This window comes from Hemiscyllium ocellatum, chromosome 4 (assembly GCF_020745735.1).
Source record: "Hemiscyllium ocellatum isolate sHemOce1 chromosome 4, sHemOce1.pat.X.cur, whole genome shotgun sequence".
Lineage (NCBI taxonomy): Eukaryota > Metazoa > Chordata > Chondrichthyes > Orectolobiformes > Hemiscylliidae > Hemiscyllium > Hemiscyllium ocellatum.
The window spans coordinates 112,801,732-112,819,771 of record NC_083404.1 but is presented as its reverse complement, the minus strand read 5'-3'; the positions used below and the strand labels follow the sequence as shown (position 1 = coordinate 112,819,771).

The 18,040-nt window shown below is 39.3% G+C and overlaps 1 protein-coding gene across 1 annotated transcript in view; it reads right to left on the bottom strand.

Annotated features, from left to right (window-relative positions):
• tg (thyroglobulin) overlaps nt 1-18,040 on the bottom strand; it is a 370,830-nt gene that overhangs the window by 212,975 nt on the left and 139,815 nt on the right. Inside the window, exons 32-34 of the mRNA XM_060824055.1 lie at nt 7,516-7,627; nt 5,318-5,397; nt 3,243-3,383 (exon numbers count right to left, since the gene is read on the bottom strand). Coding sequence (XP_060680038.1) covers nt 3,243-3,383; nt 5,318-5,397; nt 7,516-7,627 — 333 coding nt within the window. The remainder of the gene's footprint in view (nt 1-3,242; nt 3,384-5,317; nt 5,398-7,515; nt 7,628-18,040) is intronic.

Genomic DNA, 18,040 nt, shown 5'->3' with positions numbered 1-18,040 from the left:
GCGAAATAAAAGTTTCCTCATCTCTATTTTAAATGGGAGTCCCATTATTTTTAAACAATGACATTAAGTTCTAGATTATCCCATGAGAGGAAATATCCTTTCAACATCCATCCAATCAACTCCCTTCTGGGTCTTCTATGTTTCAATTAAGTCACCCTGATTCTTCTAAACTCCATAGATTACAGGCCTAGGCTGTCTAGTCTTTCCTCATAAGGCACTTCTGTCATTCAAGGTATTTATCTAGCAAATCTTCTCTGAACAGCTTCCAATGTATCAGCATCCTCCTGTCACTACAGTCTACACAGTCTTCTATGCACAGTCCTCCAGATGCATCCTTATCAATATCCTGTATAACTGACATTTCTAGGGGTAATTCAGGAGGCACACAGAAATTCATCCAAAGAACGAAGAAACATACAAAGGGGAGGACGGGGCAACCATTGTTGACAAGGAGGTCAAGAACTGCATAAAAGCAAAAAGTATATAATATGGTGAAGATGAATGGGAAGCTATAGAATTGGGAAGCCTTTAAAAACCAGCAGAGAACAACTAAAAAAAAAGGGGAGAGAATATGAAATATGTACATAAGCTAGCTAATCTTATAAAAGATTGCAAGAGTTTTCTTAGATATATAAAAGACTGGAGAGACAGAAGAGTGGTAAATGAAAATGAAGCTGGAGAAGTAGTAATGGGGATCAAAGAGGAGGATCTGAGCAGGTGAAGATACCAGCAGCATACCAGAATGTTAACATTTATTTTCAGAGGCTAGAATGTAAGAGCAGTGATATACTTCTGAGGCTGTAAAAGGCTCTGGTCAGACTGCATTTGGAATATTGGAAGTTGTTTTGGGCACTGTATTTAAGCTGGTCTTGGAGGGGGTCCATAGGAGATTTACAGGAATGATCCCAAGGATGAAGGGCTTGTCATATGAGGAGCGGATGAAGACTCTGGCTTTGTACTCTGAAATTTAGAAAAATAAGGAGGGATCTGATTGAAACTTGCAGAATATACTGAGAAGCCTGGCTGAGGTGGAAGTGGAGAAGATGTTTCCACTAGTAGAAGAGATCTGGACTCAAGGGCACAGCCTCAGAATGAAGGGACCACCCTTTAGAACTGAAATGAGGAAGAATTTCTTGAGACAGAGAGTGGTGAATCTGTGGACCTCATTGCTACAGAAGGCTGTGGAGCCAAGTTATTGAGTGTATTTAAGACAGAGAGAGATAGATCTTGATTAATAAGGAGATCAAAGGTCATAGGGAGTAGGCAGAAGAATGCAGTTGAGAAACATATCAGCCATGATTGAATGGCGGAGAAGACTCAGTGAGCCAAATGCCCTAATTCTGCTCCTATACATTATGATCTTATGTTATATCCTCCCTACTGTTGCATTCCATTCCCTTTGCAATAATCCATGACATTCAATTAGCTTTCCTCATAAATGTTAACATTACTTGCTCTACCTGCATGTTAACTTTCTGGGATTCATTCATGAGGACACCTAGATGTCTTTACATCTTAGAGATCCGCAATCTCTCATCATTAAGATATCATGCTTTTTAAAAATTTCTTCCTGCCAAAATCAACAATTACACACCTTTCCACATTTTACTCCATTTGCCAGATCTTTGCCCACTTATTTAACCTATCTATATCACTTTGTAGGCTCCTCATGCCTTCTTGACAACTACGTGTCCAATTTATTGGTGTCATCAGCAAATTTAGCTACTGTACCTTTTGACCCTTCATCCAAATGATTAATAGTAAATTGTAAAGAGTTGCAGTCCCACCATCAAGCCCAGTGGGAAATTAGCTTATGAAATTAGCTATCCTGAAAAAGACCCCTTATTCCTACACTGTTTCCTGTTAAATAGCTAATCTTGTATCCATGCCAACATGTTACCCACTAATCCATGACCTTCTACTTTCCAGAATAATCTTTGATATGGTACTTTATAAAATGCCATCTGGAAATCTACATAGAATACAACCACTGGTTCCCCTCTATCCACAGCACAAGTACTTAGAGTCATAGAATCTTAGAGGAATACACCATGGAAACAGACACTCTGGTCCAACTTGTCATTGTCTTTCTACAAAGAACTCCAAAAAATTAATAGAACATGATATCTCTTTGTCAAAACCATGTTGGCTCCGGCTGATTAACTTGAACTTATTGAAGTACCTAGTTATAATATCTTTAATAACAGCTTTTAATATTTTCCTTATGACAAATGTTGTTAACTGGTCTGCAGTTTCTTGATTTCTGCCTCCCTCCCTTTTTGAATAAAGAAATTAGACATTTTCCAATCTAAATGAGCCATAGCCTAATTTAATGAGCTTGGAAAATTCAAATCAATGCACATCACTGGCTCTTTCTTTTAGATTCTAAAATGAAAGGCATCAGGGCCTGAAGACTTGTCAGCTTGCAATTCCAACAATTTATTTAGTCCTACTTCCTTGGTAATTGTAATTTTCACGAGTGTCTTGTTCCTGCCCAATTCCAGATTTTGTATTATTGCTGAGCTGCTCTAGTATTTTCTCAAGTGAGGGCCAATGCAAATTATCTATACAGTTCATCTGCCATCTCGGTTTTTTCCCATCTGGAATCCCTATAGTATGGAAGCAAGCCATTTGGTCACCAAGTCCACACCAACCATCCGAGGAGCCTCCCACCCAGACCCATTCCCTACTCTATCACTGCCACCCTCATCTCCCATGGCTAATCTACCTAGCCGGCATGTCCCCCGTCAGCAGTTTAGTATAGCCAAACCACTTAACCTGCGCATCTTCAGACTGTGGGAGGAAACCAGAGCACTCGAAGAAAACCCAGGCAGGTACGGGGAGAATTTGCAAACTGCAAACAGACAGTTGCCTGGTGGTGGGATCGAGCCCAGGTCCCATGCTGTGAGGCAGCAGTGCTAACTACTGAGCTGTCCTTTGTTTGATATTTTTGGCTAACTTTAATAATTCAGAGATTGTTACTTTTAATGTTCTGTTTCTTATTTTGATGCCTTCTTCCACACATTGACAATGCAGAACCTCCTTTCTAGCTCTACCTATATCATGGTGCTTACATGGACTATGACCTCTGAGGAAAGTAAGCACATCACAAACAGAAAAAAACTTTCTGACCTCAATGCTTTTTGACTCTCTTGAAGAATCTAGCAGGATGATGCAATTAATTTGAACAATTATTTTAAAGGAAACAATGTCAATCTGGAAATGTAGATTGAGTTACTTACCAGGCTTTTGGTACCATCCAAAGTGATAAGTTGGTGCTTTCACATCAGTTGACTCACAGTCTACAACATGCCAATTCTGAATTTCCTCACTGCAGGACTGTACTCCAAGACTGTTGAGTGTCAGACATGTTATCTCCAAACCTATCACATACATTTTATAATGAATGTTAATATTACTGGATAGATTTCTGTTAGTCCCATGCTCACGTTATTCCCCAGTTTGGACATTCTTCATGTCTGATCTTGAACAATGAGCTTTGACTAATGTTTCACCATACACTAAACAACAGTCAAGCTTCATCCTATCTGCATTATACACACACACACACACACACACACACACACACACACACACACACACACACACACACACACACACACTCAATGGGTATCAACCAGGAACAGGGTCACTGACTAAACTTTTTTGCCACTCTTCACCACAGCTAATCAGTCATCAGTTCTGAACAACGTTAAGCATGAACTGTAAACAATTCCTGAGACTTTTCAAGTCATTTTTAATAACGACACAGTCCAAAGTTGTGCAGGATAGGTGGATTGGCCAAAGTAAATCGCCCATGGTGTCCAGGGATGTGAAGGTGAGGTAAATGGAGGGTTACAGTGTGGGTCTGGGTGGGATGCTCTGTGGAAGATTGCTGAGGACTTGGTGGACCGAATATCATCTTTACACACTGTAGTGATTCTTTAATTTTTATAACTGATTGATAGGTGGTTCTTGGTTCAATCTTCTGAGCTATGTGTCTCATCTGACTAAGTATAAATAAGATCAAAATTACTAGCAAAAGTGATTTAAATTATAAGCAGTTAAATGGTGCAGCGAACAATTAGGAAGGCAAATGGTATATTGGCTTTCATTGCAAGAGGGCTTCAGTGCAGAAGCAAGGAAGACTTGCTCTATGACTCCACAACTCAAAAACTTTGTACACTTTTCGGTCTTCTTTACTTAAAAAAGACACATATTTCATTTAAAGGGAGTGAAGCAAAAAGTTACCAGACTCATTCCAGGCATGGCAGGTTTGTCACATGAAGAGAGCTTGGATCATCTATTCAATGGGAGTTAAGAAGAATGAGAGGAGATCTTAGTGAGACATATAGTGCAATGATGGGTCTGAACAGACTAGCAAGGGGAACCTGTTTCTGTGGTGCAGGTATCCAGAACAAGGGGTCATGGGACAAGGATTCAGGGTAGGCCATTTCAGACTAAGATGTGGCTTTCACTCAGAGGATGATAAACCTGTGAATTCTATGCCTCAGAAATCTGTAGAGCCCAACTCATTAAATGTATTTAAGAAAGAAATAGATTCCCGAAGGCTAAAGATGTCAAGGAGTTTACCTATCATACCGTATGATTTGTTTTCTTTTTACTCTTTTGAATTTACTGTTAACATCCATCCTCACTGCCTTCCTGAATAAATATATGGATGAAGGTGGAAAAGTGTAGATGGGCTTCAGATCAGTTTTACAGGTTGGTGCAACATCGAGGGCTGAAGGGCCTGTAATGCACTGTTTACTCTATGCTGTTCTATGCTCTTCTCCCCAAATTCATCAGTTCAATATGATCAGTTTTGTTACCCCAGTACTTCCAGGTTTTATTCCTGATGGCAGTTCAGATCCAATTATCTTTGGTTCCATTCTGAATGTCCTGCCCATTACAAGCCCAAGTCTCTGGGATCAGAGTATATGTGTTATGTTTTCATGACTATTTTTTTCAGTGCTTAGGCAGGTACTGGTAATTTTTACCCTCTTGTGTACTACTCTTTTAATAGTAGAGACAATAAAAAAACAGTTTTTAAAGAAGAGTCACTTTTTCAAATCAAGGAATAGAAAATGATAAAAACAACTTATATTGTTTGGTTCAGGAAACCCAGAATAGATATAACCTTGAACTTGGAGCCAAGCTGTTTCAAAGTAAAGTTTGGAAACACTTTTTCACACAAAAGAATAATACAGATAAAGATAATTTTTCACTCAATCGGCTGTAGATACTAGGATTTACAAGCTGCCCGTCTATGTGGACATTCTGCTACATTCTTCATTTTTTCATTGACAGTAAATACCTGGAAGTCGTGGGTCTTTCAGAAATCCAAATCCTTTGCAACAGGAGTCTTCATCGCACAAGCGTTCACATTCAAAGAACCTTGGAGTACAAACATGTGGCGAGTCAGTTCAGCACAATTCCTGAAAGGTAATATTCTTCCAGATTTCTGCGAAAGGTCACAATCCAAACAATGCTTTTCTCAGCCTACATCCCATTAAGGACATACATCTGCCTATAATTCCCATATAGGAGCTTCTAGATTAGCACATAAATGTGATCATAAAACCATTCACCATTCACCATTCAATAAGGTCATGGTTAATATGATGGCTATATTAACTCCAATTTCCTGCTTTACCACATTTATGTCATGCCTCTTCTCACTCCCATAACCATTGATGTCCTTTTAACAGCAAAAAATGTCTAATTCAGCCTTAAATATATTCAATGACCCAGTGTCTACTATTCTCTGGTTAAGTCTCTGAGAGAAGAAATTTCTCTCCCTTCTGTGTCTTAAGTGGGAGACCTATTATTTTCAAATGGTTTTAGATTTTACCACAAGGGTAAATGTCTTCTCAGCATCTGCACTGTCAATTCCCAGGAATCTTAAATGCTTCAATAAGACTGTCTTTTGTTCTTCTAAAGACTAATAAGTATAGGCCCAACCTATTCACACTTTCTCTTAAGACAAGCATTACTTTGAATCAGACACATGGATCTTTCTATTCCAATGACCGCATAGCCTACCTTAGACAAGGAGATGAAAGCTATACATTTTGGCGTCATATCACCAATGCCTTGGACAGTTGTAGTGCAATCTCCCTACTTTATACTCCATTCTCTTGTAATAAAGTCCAACATTTAACTTGTCTTCCTAATTACCTGCTGTATCTGCAAACTAATCTTCCATGATTTATGCACAATGACATCTAAATCCTTTTTTTATTGCAGCATGTTGCAGTTTCTTGCCATTACAACAATATTCTCCTCTTCTAATCTTTCTACCATAGTGGATTACTTCATAATTTCCCCCATCATGCCTTTATCTACCAGGCATTTTTTTCACACTTTTAAACTATACATATCCTTTGCAGAACTTTCGAACCTACTTCTCTACTTATGTTCCTATCTATCTTTGTATCATCACAAAATTTGGCTATGGTACAATCAGCCATTGATTTAAATCATAAATAATACAGGAAATGTGAATATTTATAACATTTTATACAAGATCCTGGTGGGTAAAAGATTAATTTTAGATACAAGAAAATTTTGCCTGCTTGGCTTGACTCAAAGTGGAATCACATTAAAATGAAAATAATGAAGTGATATGATAATGTGGATGGGAAAAGGGAAGTAGAGGATAGATAACTTGACTTGTAATCAAAGGTTATGTTTGAACAGTATGATTTAATGAACTTTGGGGTCAGAATTAAATGAACTAGGGGTCATTGATTCAGCAAATAGTCATACAGGAAAAAAGGAATAATGCATGTTCATATGTTAAAGATACAGGTTGTGACCATGATTGATAAGTTAATAAAACCATTGGCAAATGAAATAACAAAATCAAAATATGCTAGCAACATCAAACCAGAAGAATAGGGAATTGTTTCAGAGAATACAAGCCATAATATAAAATGATAAAAATACTTATACCGTATGTTTGGGCAAATCAAAATAGGCATCATCTAAAGCTTGGAGCCAAACTGTTTCAAAGTAAATTCAGAAAAACAGCTTTCCACACAAAAGGGTAATATAAATAAAGAACTCAATTTTCAGTCAATGGGCTTTAAAACGCTTGAATATTGGAGTATAGAAGAGTGAGTTTGTTAGATTTTTATTCAGTATGTTTGTCAAGAATGAATTCAGGTATAGATGGTGGAGCAAATTTAATTTAGAGAGTTGTGAATCTGTGAAATTCCTAATTATCAAGGGCTGTTGAGGATAGGTCATTAATTAAATATAAGGCTGAAATAAAGGAATGTTTAAAGGAAATAAGGGATTATGGGGATAAGCAGTAAAGTGTAGTTGAGGATTATCAGATTAACTATGATCTGATTAAATGGCAGAATAGTCTCAATAGACTGAATGGTCTACTTCTGCTACTATGTCTGATGGTCCTATGATTTAATAAGAAAAGCAAATGAAGAGGGTGCATCTCAATGTGCTCTGGGAACTTCATTATAAAAGAGTCCTCAAAGAATGAATGCTTACCCAGTTTGAATCCCTCTTTCAGTCACATTCAGTCTGTTTCTTACTGAGATGCCTTGCACCTCACGAAATGGCAAGCGGGTATAGAAATTTTTAACACGTCCTCCAAGCACATCTGCAGGAAAGAAAATACTCACAGAATCACAGAGCTGATATAGTGCAGAAGCAGGCTTTTTAAAATCTATCATGTCTGCATTAACTCTGATATTTAGTTTGCTATTCAAATTGACTGTTGACTTCGGTGCTCATTTCTCCCTCTGGAATTATGCATTTCCTTCAAACTCTCAGTGGTCTATTCGTCATCAATCGACCAATTTGAAAACAATTATCTTGACAATATTACAATGAACTTACTAAACATAATCAATCTAGCCCTGAAAAGCCAACTGTTTTTATTCTAGTAAGTACACAAAATGAGGTATGCTCCAGCCAAGACAACAGAAAGTAATAATGTCATACACTTTGCAAATTGCTCAGTGGAAGATGATTGGCCTTGACAACCTAAGAGGTGAGATTTCCTACCATTACACCCAGGCACAAATCACTTTAAAGTAACCAAGTGTTACTTGTGGTTTAGCAGTAATTATCCTGCCTTAGAGTGAGACGGTGGGTTCAAGATTAACTCCAGACTCATTCAGAACACACATGGTCTACACTACACTATACTGTAGAATAAAGAGAGTATTATATAGAAAGCAGGAATGAACTTTTCAGCCCTTAAGACTGTTCTGTCTTTCAATATGATCATGGGCGATCATCAATTTCAATGCCATATTCCTTCTTTGTCCCCTGTCCTTGTGAGGTAAAAACCACACAACACCAGGTTATGGTCCAACAGGTTTATTTAGAAGCATTAGCTTTCAGAGCGCTGCTCCTTCATCAGGTGGCTGTGTCCTTTAAAATATTTTAAAAGAGATTGGAAACAGCAGAGGTTCAGAGTTGGCTGGGGTCAGCCCTTTGATTAAGGCTAACAAATACTACCTCAGGTTTTATATAAAACACTTGTACAATGAATGGGTAGTGGTCAGTTCTCCCAGCTCAGGATTTAGCAAGCGGTTTTTGAGACTACTGGTCAATGTAACAGCTCCATACTGATTCTCTCTCTCTCTGAAATCTCTCTCATATACGAACCTGTGTTTGAATTTACCTTTTTGCCAAGGGGTGTATTATGGGATGTTGCAGGAAATTGGAACAGCTCTTTGTTAAGTTACATTTTCATATCGGTTGGATCTTCAAGAGTTATGTTATTCTAAGTTCAGTGTTTCTATTAATTGACACACTGTGTCTCTTCTCCCATTTAGACTTGCGGTGGTTCAATTCCCTAATTGGTTGGTGGCTTTCCCAAATTCTTCCATTTAGTGGTGCAAAAATCAAATCATCTAATTTAGTGACACTGTGCACTAATTCTCCAATTTACTGAAGCTCTGCACAAATTATTTCATGCTGTGATTCTCTAGACGAATTCTGCCATTTCGTGATACACTGCACCAACTCTCTAATTTACTGATGCTTGCCACATTTCTCCACCTTACTGATTCCTCGCCTTGCCCTTATACAAACATTTGAGGTGTTCTTCTCCAATGCTTTAATTTTGTGGCACCAATTTAACCATGTACCAATGCCCTGTACCAATTCTCCCATTTGTAATACCCAGGCCCAGTTCTCCCATTTAGAGGTGCACTACACCAATTCTCCCTTTAGTGATGCCCTGAAAAAATCTTCCATGTGCTGATGACCTGCTTCAATTCTTCCATTTTCTGAGACCTGCACCAATTCTCTAACTTTGTGGTGCCTTGTGACAATCTTCTGTTTACTGATGCGCTTCAGAAATGTTCTTATTTACTGATCCCACCCACCCCTCTAGACGTCCCATTTAGATCTCTTCCATGCTTTAAATTACTGGCCCCTTGCACCAGTTCTTTAATTTTTTATACCATACCCCAATTCTCCTATTTCCTGATGCCCTGCACTAATTCATCCATTTAATGCTTCTCAACAGCGATTCTCCTATTTACTGATGCATAATCCTGCCAGTTCTCGGCAACAATTCTCCCATTTATTGGTGCTGAGGGCCAATACTCTAATTTAGTTCCTCTGTGCACCAATTCTCCCATTTACTGATGCCCTGAAATAATTCTCCACTCAGAGATGCCCTATCACAATTCTCCCATTCAGTGATGCTCTGCACAAATTCTCCCATTCGATGTTGTCCTTCAGCAATTCTCACGTCTACTGATAATCTAGACCAATTCTCCCATATCAGGGTGCCCTATTCCAATTCTCAGATTTACTTCCATTGTGCAGCTCTTCCATTTAGTAGTTTCTGCAACAATTCCTCCAATTAGTCGTCTGCTGCCAGAATATCAAATTTTGGTGAGCCCTGCAGCAAATCTCCCTTTTACCAATCCTGCACAAAACCTCCATTAGCGGTGAACTGCGTCAACTTTCTAATTGATTATTGTCCTGTCCCAGTTTTCCTATGTAGTTGTACTTTGCAGCAATTCTCTAATTTAGTGGCACCAATTCTCCAATTATTAATGCCATGCATTGATTCTTCTATTTGGTCCTGCCCTGATACACATCTACCACATCTTGGTGCCCTGCTCAAATTGCTTCAGTTAGTGTTCTGTGCACCAAATCTCCAACATACTGATGTTTTTGCAACAATTCTCCTACTTAGTTCTGTTCCATTCCTCTAAGTTATTGGCCCCTTGCACTAGTTCTTCAATGTAAACACACACCGATTCTACTACAGTGTGTACAGATGCCCTGCATAAATTCTTCCATTTAATACCTCATCTGCAACAATTCTCCCAATTACTAATGTCTAATTTTACTATTCCACTTTTCTCTGCATTATGTGGTTCCATGACCCAATTCTGTCATTTTGTTCCACCGTGCACCGATTCTCTTATTTACTGATGTCCTGGACAAGTTCTCCACTCAGTCACGCTCTACCACAATTTTCTTATTCAGTGATGCCTTACCCCAGGTCTCCCATTCTGTGTTGAGCTAAAACAATTCTCACATCTACTGATGTAGAACCATACTCTCATTTAGGGATGCCCTCCTCTAATTCTGTGATCTAGTGGTGCCAACGGACAATTCTCTGATTTATTTCCATGGTGTTGGGCCAAAGGGCCTGTTTCCATACTGTAAGTAATCTAACCTAACATTTGAGGTGATCGTCTCCGAGCTCTAATTTTGTGGCACCAATTTAACCATTTACTAATGCCCTGTACCAATTCTCCCATTTCGTAATAACCAGGCCCAATTCTCCTATATAGAGGTGCCCTACACCAATTCTCCCTTCAGTGATGCCCTGACAAATTCTTCCACATACTGATGACCTGCTCCAATTCTTCCATTTTCTGACACCTGCACCGATTCTCTAACTTTGTGGTGCCCTGTGACAACATTACGCTTCCCGACGCGCTGCAGAAATGTTCTTATATACTGATGCCACGCCCCAACTGTCCCATTTAGATCTCTTCCATGCTCTAAATTATTGGCCCTTTGCACCAGTCCTTTAATTTACTGCTCCATACCCCAATTCTCCTAGTTCCTGATGCCCTGCACTCATTATTACATGTAATGCTTCTCAGCAGCAATTCTCCTATTTACTGGTACATAATCCTGCCAGTTCTCTGCAACAATTCTCCCATTTAGTGGTGCCTTGGCCCAATTCTTTAATTTAGTTGCACCGTGCACCAATTCTCCCACTTACTGATGTCCTGAAACAATTCTCCATTCAGTGATGCCCTATTCCAATTCTCCCAATCGATGTTGTCCTTCAGCAATTCTCACATTTACTGATAACCTAGACCAATTCTCCCATATAGGGGTACCCTATTCTAATTCTCTAATTTACTTCCATTGTGCTGCTCTTTCATTTAGTATTTTCTGCAACAATTCCCCCATTTAGTTGTCCGCTGCCCGAATTCTCAAATATTGGTGAGCCCTGCAGCAAATGTTCCTTTTAAAAATCCTGCACAAAACCTCCGTTAGTGGTGAACTGCGCCAACTCCCTAAATGATTTTTGTCCTGCCTCAGTTTTCCTATGTAGTGGTACACTGCACCAATTCTCTAATTTAGTGGCATTGGCACCAATTCTCCAATTATTGATGCCATGCATCAATTCTCTTATTTAGTTCTTCCCTGATACACGTCTTCCAAATATTGGTGCCCTGCTCAAACTTATTCATTTAGAGTTCCGTGCACCAAATCTCCAACTTACTGATGCTTTGAACTGATTCTCCTATTTAGTTCTGTTCCATTGCTCTAAGTTATTGGCCCTTGACCAAGTTCTTTAATGTACTGCCAACACACACCAATTCTACTACAGTATGTCCAGATGCCCTGCGCCAATTCTTTCATTTAATGCTTCTCTGCAACAATTCTCCCAATTACTGATGCCTAATTTTGCCTTTATTGATGCCCTGAAAAATTCTTCCACATGCTGATGACCTGCTTCAATTCTTCCATTTTCTGAGACCTGCACCAATTCTCTAAATTTGTGGTGCTCTGTGACAACCTTCCATTTACTGATGCACTGCAGAAAGTTTCTTATTTACTGATTCCAACCCCCACCTGCCCCATTTAGATCTGCTCCATGCTCTAAATTATTGGCCCCTTGCACCAGTCCTTTAATTTACTCCACCATACACCAAACCTCCTATTTCCTGATGCACTGCACTAATTCTTCCATTTTATGCTTCTCAACAGCAATTATCCTACTTTCTGGTTCCTAATCCTACCAGTTCTCTGCAACATTTCTCCTATTTAGTGGTGCTATGGCCCAATTCTCTACTTTGGTTCCACCGGGCACCAATTCGCCCATTTTCTGATGCCCTGAAACAATTCTCCATTCAGTGATGCCCTGTACCAATTCTCCCATTCAATATTGTCCTTCAGCAATTCTCACATTTACTGATAAACTAGACCAATGCTCCCAAATGTTGGGGTGTCCTATTCTACTTCTCTGATTTAGTTCCATTGTGCAGCTCTTCCATTCAGTAGATTCTGCAACAATTTCCCCATTTAGTTATCCACTGCCAGAATTCTCAAATATTGGTGACCACTGCAGCAAATCTCCCTTTTACCAGTCCTGCACAAAACCTCCATTAGTTGTGATCTGCCCCAACTCTCTAATTGATTATTGTCCTCCCCCAGGTTCCTGACGTAGTGGCACACTGCTCCAGTTCTCTAATTTCGTAGCACCAGCACCAATTCTCCAATTTTTGATGCGGTGCATCAATACTCCTATTCAGTCCTGCCCTGTTACACGTCTTCTACATATCGGTGCCCTTTGTAATGACTCTCCTATTTAGTCCTGTTATGTTGCTCTAAAGTTTTGGTCCCTTGCACAAGATTTTTAATGTACTGTTAACATACACCAGTTCTACCACCGTATGTCAAGATGCTTCTCTGCAACAATTCTCCCAGTTACTGATGCCTAATTTTACCATTTGATTTTTCTCTGCACTATGTAGTTCCATGGCCCAATTCTGTCATTTCATTCCGGCCATGCACTGATTTTCCTACTTACTGATGTCCTGAACAAATGGTCCACTCAGTGATACCCTACTCCAAATTTCCTATTCCGTGATACACTACCCAATTCTCCCCTTCTGTGTTGCCCTAAAACAATTCTCACATTTACTGATGAAGTGCCATATGTAAGAACGCCCTACTCCAATTCTCTGATTTAGTGGTGGAAAGGCCCAATTCTCTGATTTATTTCCACGCTGCAGTTCTTTCATTTATATTTCCTGCATCAATTCCCCCATTTAGTGCTCCACCGTCCTCAACTAATTCTCCCATTTACCAATCCTGCACAAGTCCTCCTTTAGTGGGGAGCTGCACCAACTATTGACCAAGTATTGACTATTATCCTCCCAGTTCTCCCAGGTAGTAGTACACTGCACCAGTTCTCTAATTTAGTGGCAATGACCTATTCTCCAGTTTTTGATGCCCTTCATCAATTCTCCCATTTAGGATTGTTCCATGATACGCTTCTTCCACATCTTGGTACCTGCTCAAAATCTTTCACTTCATGTTGCCCCTCACCGAACCTCCAGTCTACTGATGCTTTGCAACACTTTTCCTATTTACTGATTCCCTACCTCTATTCTCCCGTGTTCTGTTCCAATTCTCTAATTTATTGAAACTTCACACCAATTTCTGAACATAATAGGTGAGGATTCTGTGTCTGTACTTTTGAAGGTCTGAACAAATCAGTAATTATTTTGTTCTTATACATGCACTGGTGAGACCATGTCTCCCTAATTCATACGCTCACATGTCCTTATTTCTACAAACAAGAGAATCCTTTCCGCTGCTGTTTTCTAAGTTTAGCCCTCAACTAAAACCTAAATCGTGATTTGATCATTTATTCCATTACTGTTTATAGGGCTCTCTGCTCAATTTGGCTGCTGTTGCGTCCGATATTTCAACATTTTCAGTACTTCAAAGGACATTTTATTCTCTCTACTGTGCTTTGGAACCTTCTGAGGACACAAAAATGTAAATCCTTTGTTAAAATTCTTGCCTTCAAAAGAAGGGAGTAATGAACTGGTTGCAAGACCTTGTTCGGGATAAACTAAATTTGATACAAATAGAAAAGAAAAGGAGATACGGCATAAAACAGTTTGGGATTTACCATCATTCCATTTAAAATCTCACTGACAAAGATCAATTCCACCCCCATGAGTCCAACAAAACAGAAAAGCGAATAACTTCTTTTTAGGACTAAAAATTAAAAAAACTTCATTCCTTTTAAGTCTATAAATAGTTAATTAGGTATTTTACTACCACATCAGAATAGGGAAGTCTCAGCAAGAATAGGATTCACCTCAGGCAGTCTCGTCTCTCAGGCTAATCTTCCTCATCTATCCATCTCCTCTGAACTGTTGTAATCCTTTAATCAAAACCATCACAGCTGGAGAGAGCCGTTGTTATAAAATACTATGTCTTGTAAAATCTCAGATAAAAGAAGCCTGATCAGGAGCTAATGATATAATACACTGCTGATTTTTTGGGAAATAATACTCATTAGTGTGCTAGTGCCTTGCGTTGTCAGAATCCAAATTTTACACATAACATCGACAATATAAAACAATTAGCAACTTAGTGAAAATTGACAGAAAGCTCATATAAAATTATCTTCTTATTAGGCTTCAACCAAAACCTGGAAATGTAATTGAGTCTAATTACTTGACAATGAGAAGGAAACATTTTAGGGATCGTTTCAATAGGTTTCTCAGAGTCTTGTTGCCGAGAAATGTAACTTTTTATGGAAAACATAAAAAATATATTACCATTCTCCACCCAACTCTAATAGGTCCAATCCTTAAAAGCAAACAATTAAACAATTAACAGGAGGCATTGACTGTTGATTGGGGTGATGGTGGGGTGGTGGTGGCAGGGGGATGGGTTGTGGGGAGTCCAGCACATCCAACCAAAACACTTGGCTGAAGCAATTGCACCTCTCTTATGCCAGAAGTGCTGAATGGATGATCCATTTCAACCTCCTCCTGTGGTCCCGAAGATGCTTAGATGCCAGTCAGCCCACATGCAATTTGATTCATTCCAAAGATAAAAAGAAATGGCCAAGCAGACTGGACTCAGCAGAAGTTATGGGCCTTGACAACATTTTGGCTGTAATTCTTAAGACTCAGGTTCCAGAATTAGCTACGTTCCTGCCCAAGCTTACCTATACAATTACAACACTGTCACCTACGCACTACCGTAGAAAATGTCTCAGGAATCTGCTATTTTCAAAACCAGGATAAATCCAGTCTGATCAATTACTTCTTGATCAGTCTGTTTTCAGTCATTAGCAAAGTTATGGAAGGCTGATTGTGCTACCAAGTAGCACTTACACAGGAATAACCCGGTCATCAATACTCAGTTTAGATTCTACCAAGATCACTCACTTCTAGATATCATTAGACTTGGTCCAAACATGGTCAAAAGAGTTAATTCCAAAAGAAAGATGTGCGTAATATCACAGCAATATGTGACCAAGTGTGGCCTCAATGTGGACCAAGAAGCCCTAACATACTGACATTGATAGGGTTTAGGCAAAATCTTTCACTGGCTTAAGCACACCTCACACAAAGGAAGATAATTGTGGCCGTTAAAAGGCTAATCATTTTAGCTCCAGAATATTATTACCAGAATCATTCAGGATACTTTCCTAGGCCAAAACATCTTCATCTACTCACTCAAGCACCTTCCCTCCATCATGATCTGAGAAATGGAAACAATTACTTGCGATTGCACAGGATACATGTCTATTCCCAAATCATCAAGTAATGAACATATAATAGAATTAGGAGCAGGAGTAGACCGTTCTATGCCCTGAGCATAGTCCACCAGTTGATAAGGTATGGCAGATATGATTCTGGCCTCAGTGAGACTTTCTTGTCTATTCTCTAGAGCCTTTGACTCCCTTTTCATCCAAGAATTTATCTAAGTCAGTCTTAAAAGTATTCAAATGATTATGCCTCCATTACTCTTTGGGGAAAAAAGTTTCCAAACACAGACGCCCTTCTGTGGGAAGAAAAAGGTTTTCTTACTCCATCTTAATGGGCAAATATTTTCAACTATGTTTCCTAATTACAATCTCTCCCACAAAGGTAAACATCCTCTCAGCCTCTACCTTGTCAAGTCCACTCAAGATTTCATAAATTTCAATAAAATCACTGCTCTTTCTTCTAAACACCAATGGATACAGGCCCATCCTCAATAGACAATCCAAAACAGGAATCAGTCCAGTGAACTTTCCTTTTAATGTAATTACGTGCTTTCTCTAGCAAGAAGACCAAGGGCGGAGTCTTGCATTTTCTTCAGCTAAGTGTTAGTTGTGCTGAGTTTGATGGAGCATTTCTTTTAGCAAGGCCTAGTGAGTTTTCTCACCATATCTTATCAGACTCACCACATTAACTCATGACTGATGGTATCTCTCTCTCAACCCTTACAGGCAGTTATTAAGACTGTTAACAAGTAATAATCAGGTTTAAACAGCAACTCAATGCTTCCTGGTGAGATCCTTGCCTCAATGTCTGAAACTTAGTTAAAAAATGCACTGAATTGTTCTCGATTATGAGACCTGATGACCCACAATCACCTGCTCAAGCGCTATCAAGGATGGGCAATAAATGTCAGCAGCACTCACATCCCATGAATAAATGAAAAGCAGAGAAATTTTTAACAACTTTGGTGAAGGGAATAAACTTTTCATCCCATTGTTCATTAAAAAATCAGCTATCCTGTTGACTTAGTCACATTGTTATAAGCTCACACTTCCAGCAAAGTGCAGAATGGTTATTCGGTAAATAAAATAAATCTAATAGAAAAGACATGGCATGAGATGCACAATTCCAGCATAGTTCTGCCTGATGTTTTATCACAGAAAACACAATCCTTTTAATAAGAAGGTCCTGTGCTGTTTGAGTGCTCCCAGATGCTAACTATTGCTGATGTCAGGTGATGCAGCAATGAAAAAAAGCGACAACTCGTACATGGGATCAACAATTACATATGCTGCTTTTTCACCATAGCATGTTCCGTCTCCTCAAACAAACAGACTGGACGCTAGACTGGCTTTAGGACATCAAAGTTATCTTAAAGACATGACTCAGATAAGAAGAAAAACAGGTAACACATGACCCAACTCTCAACAAAACCATACTTTGTGCTCATACAAGAATACCACATCGCAGCATAGCGAGTGCTTATCATCTGACTTGGGATTGTTCAAGGAAACTGATACCAGCTGTTTAAATAAAACCGCTTCGCTGTCTCCATAGGCAACGCATGGAAACAAGGTTTGAGTTCAGATCCAGGGGGAGCTGGGTGGTGTGGTGGAGGTGAAGGGGTGGGTTCCCTTCGGCATCGATCATCTTGTTTAAATTGTAATGACACAGCATGAGAGAAAATAAAACAACGGAAATATCAGCTATTGCCTAGGTTCTGTCATGAAGAAATTAGCAAAGGAGGGGGAGGGTGGAAGAGGAGAGGCCTTTGCTATGTTTAAGAGGGGCTTCACCAAATATTTCTTGGCCATTATTAAGAGCTCAGGATCTGGAACAGATGTGAAAACATACACCAAATGACAATTTATTGCAAACTCCATTGAGCTGCTCATTTTGTTTTCCATCATTAAGCCAAGGAAATAAGATTTATGTGTTGCCCAAGTTTTCCTTAAAGGGGCAGTACACTCACAGAAAAGTCACTTGTATTGCATGGATGACTCCATGGAAGAGAACCTGAGCTACCGTGATTCTAGGAAACATAACAATGGTCAGTGGGATACTGAGACATATAAACACTGGCCCTTGTGGTAATGAACCACATATCACTTCTAAATTACCCTCTAAGTCACACCCCAAAACTGACTTACAATGTGTGACCATTCCTCAATGTCACTGGGTCAACATCCTGGTATTCCCCTCTCTAAATTCTTTTACTACAAGGAAGTTCAAGATTGAGCTTCCTTTCCAGCTTAGGTTGGGTAATAATT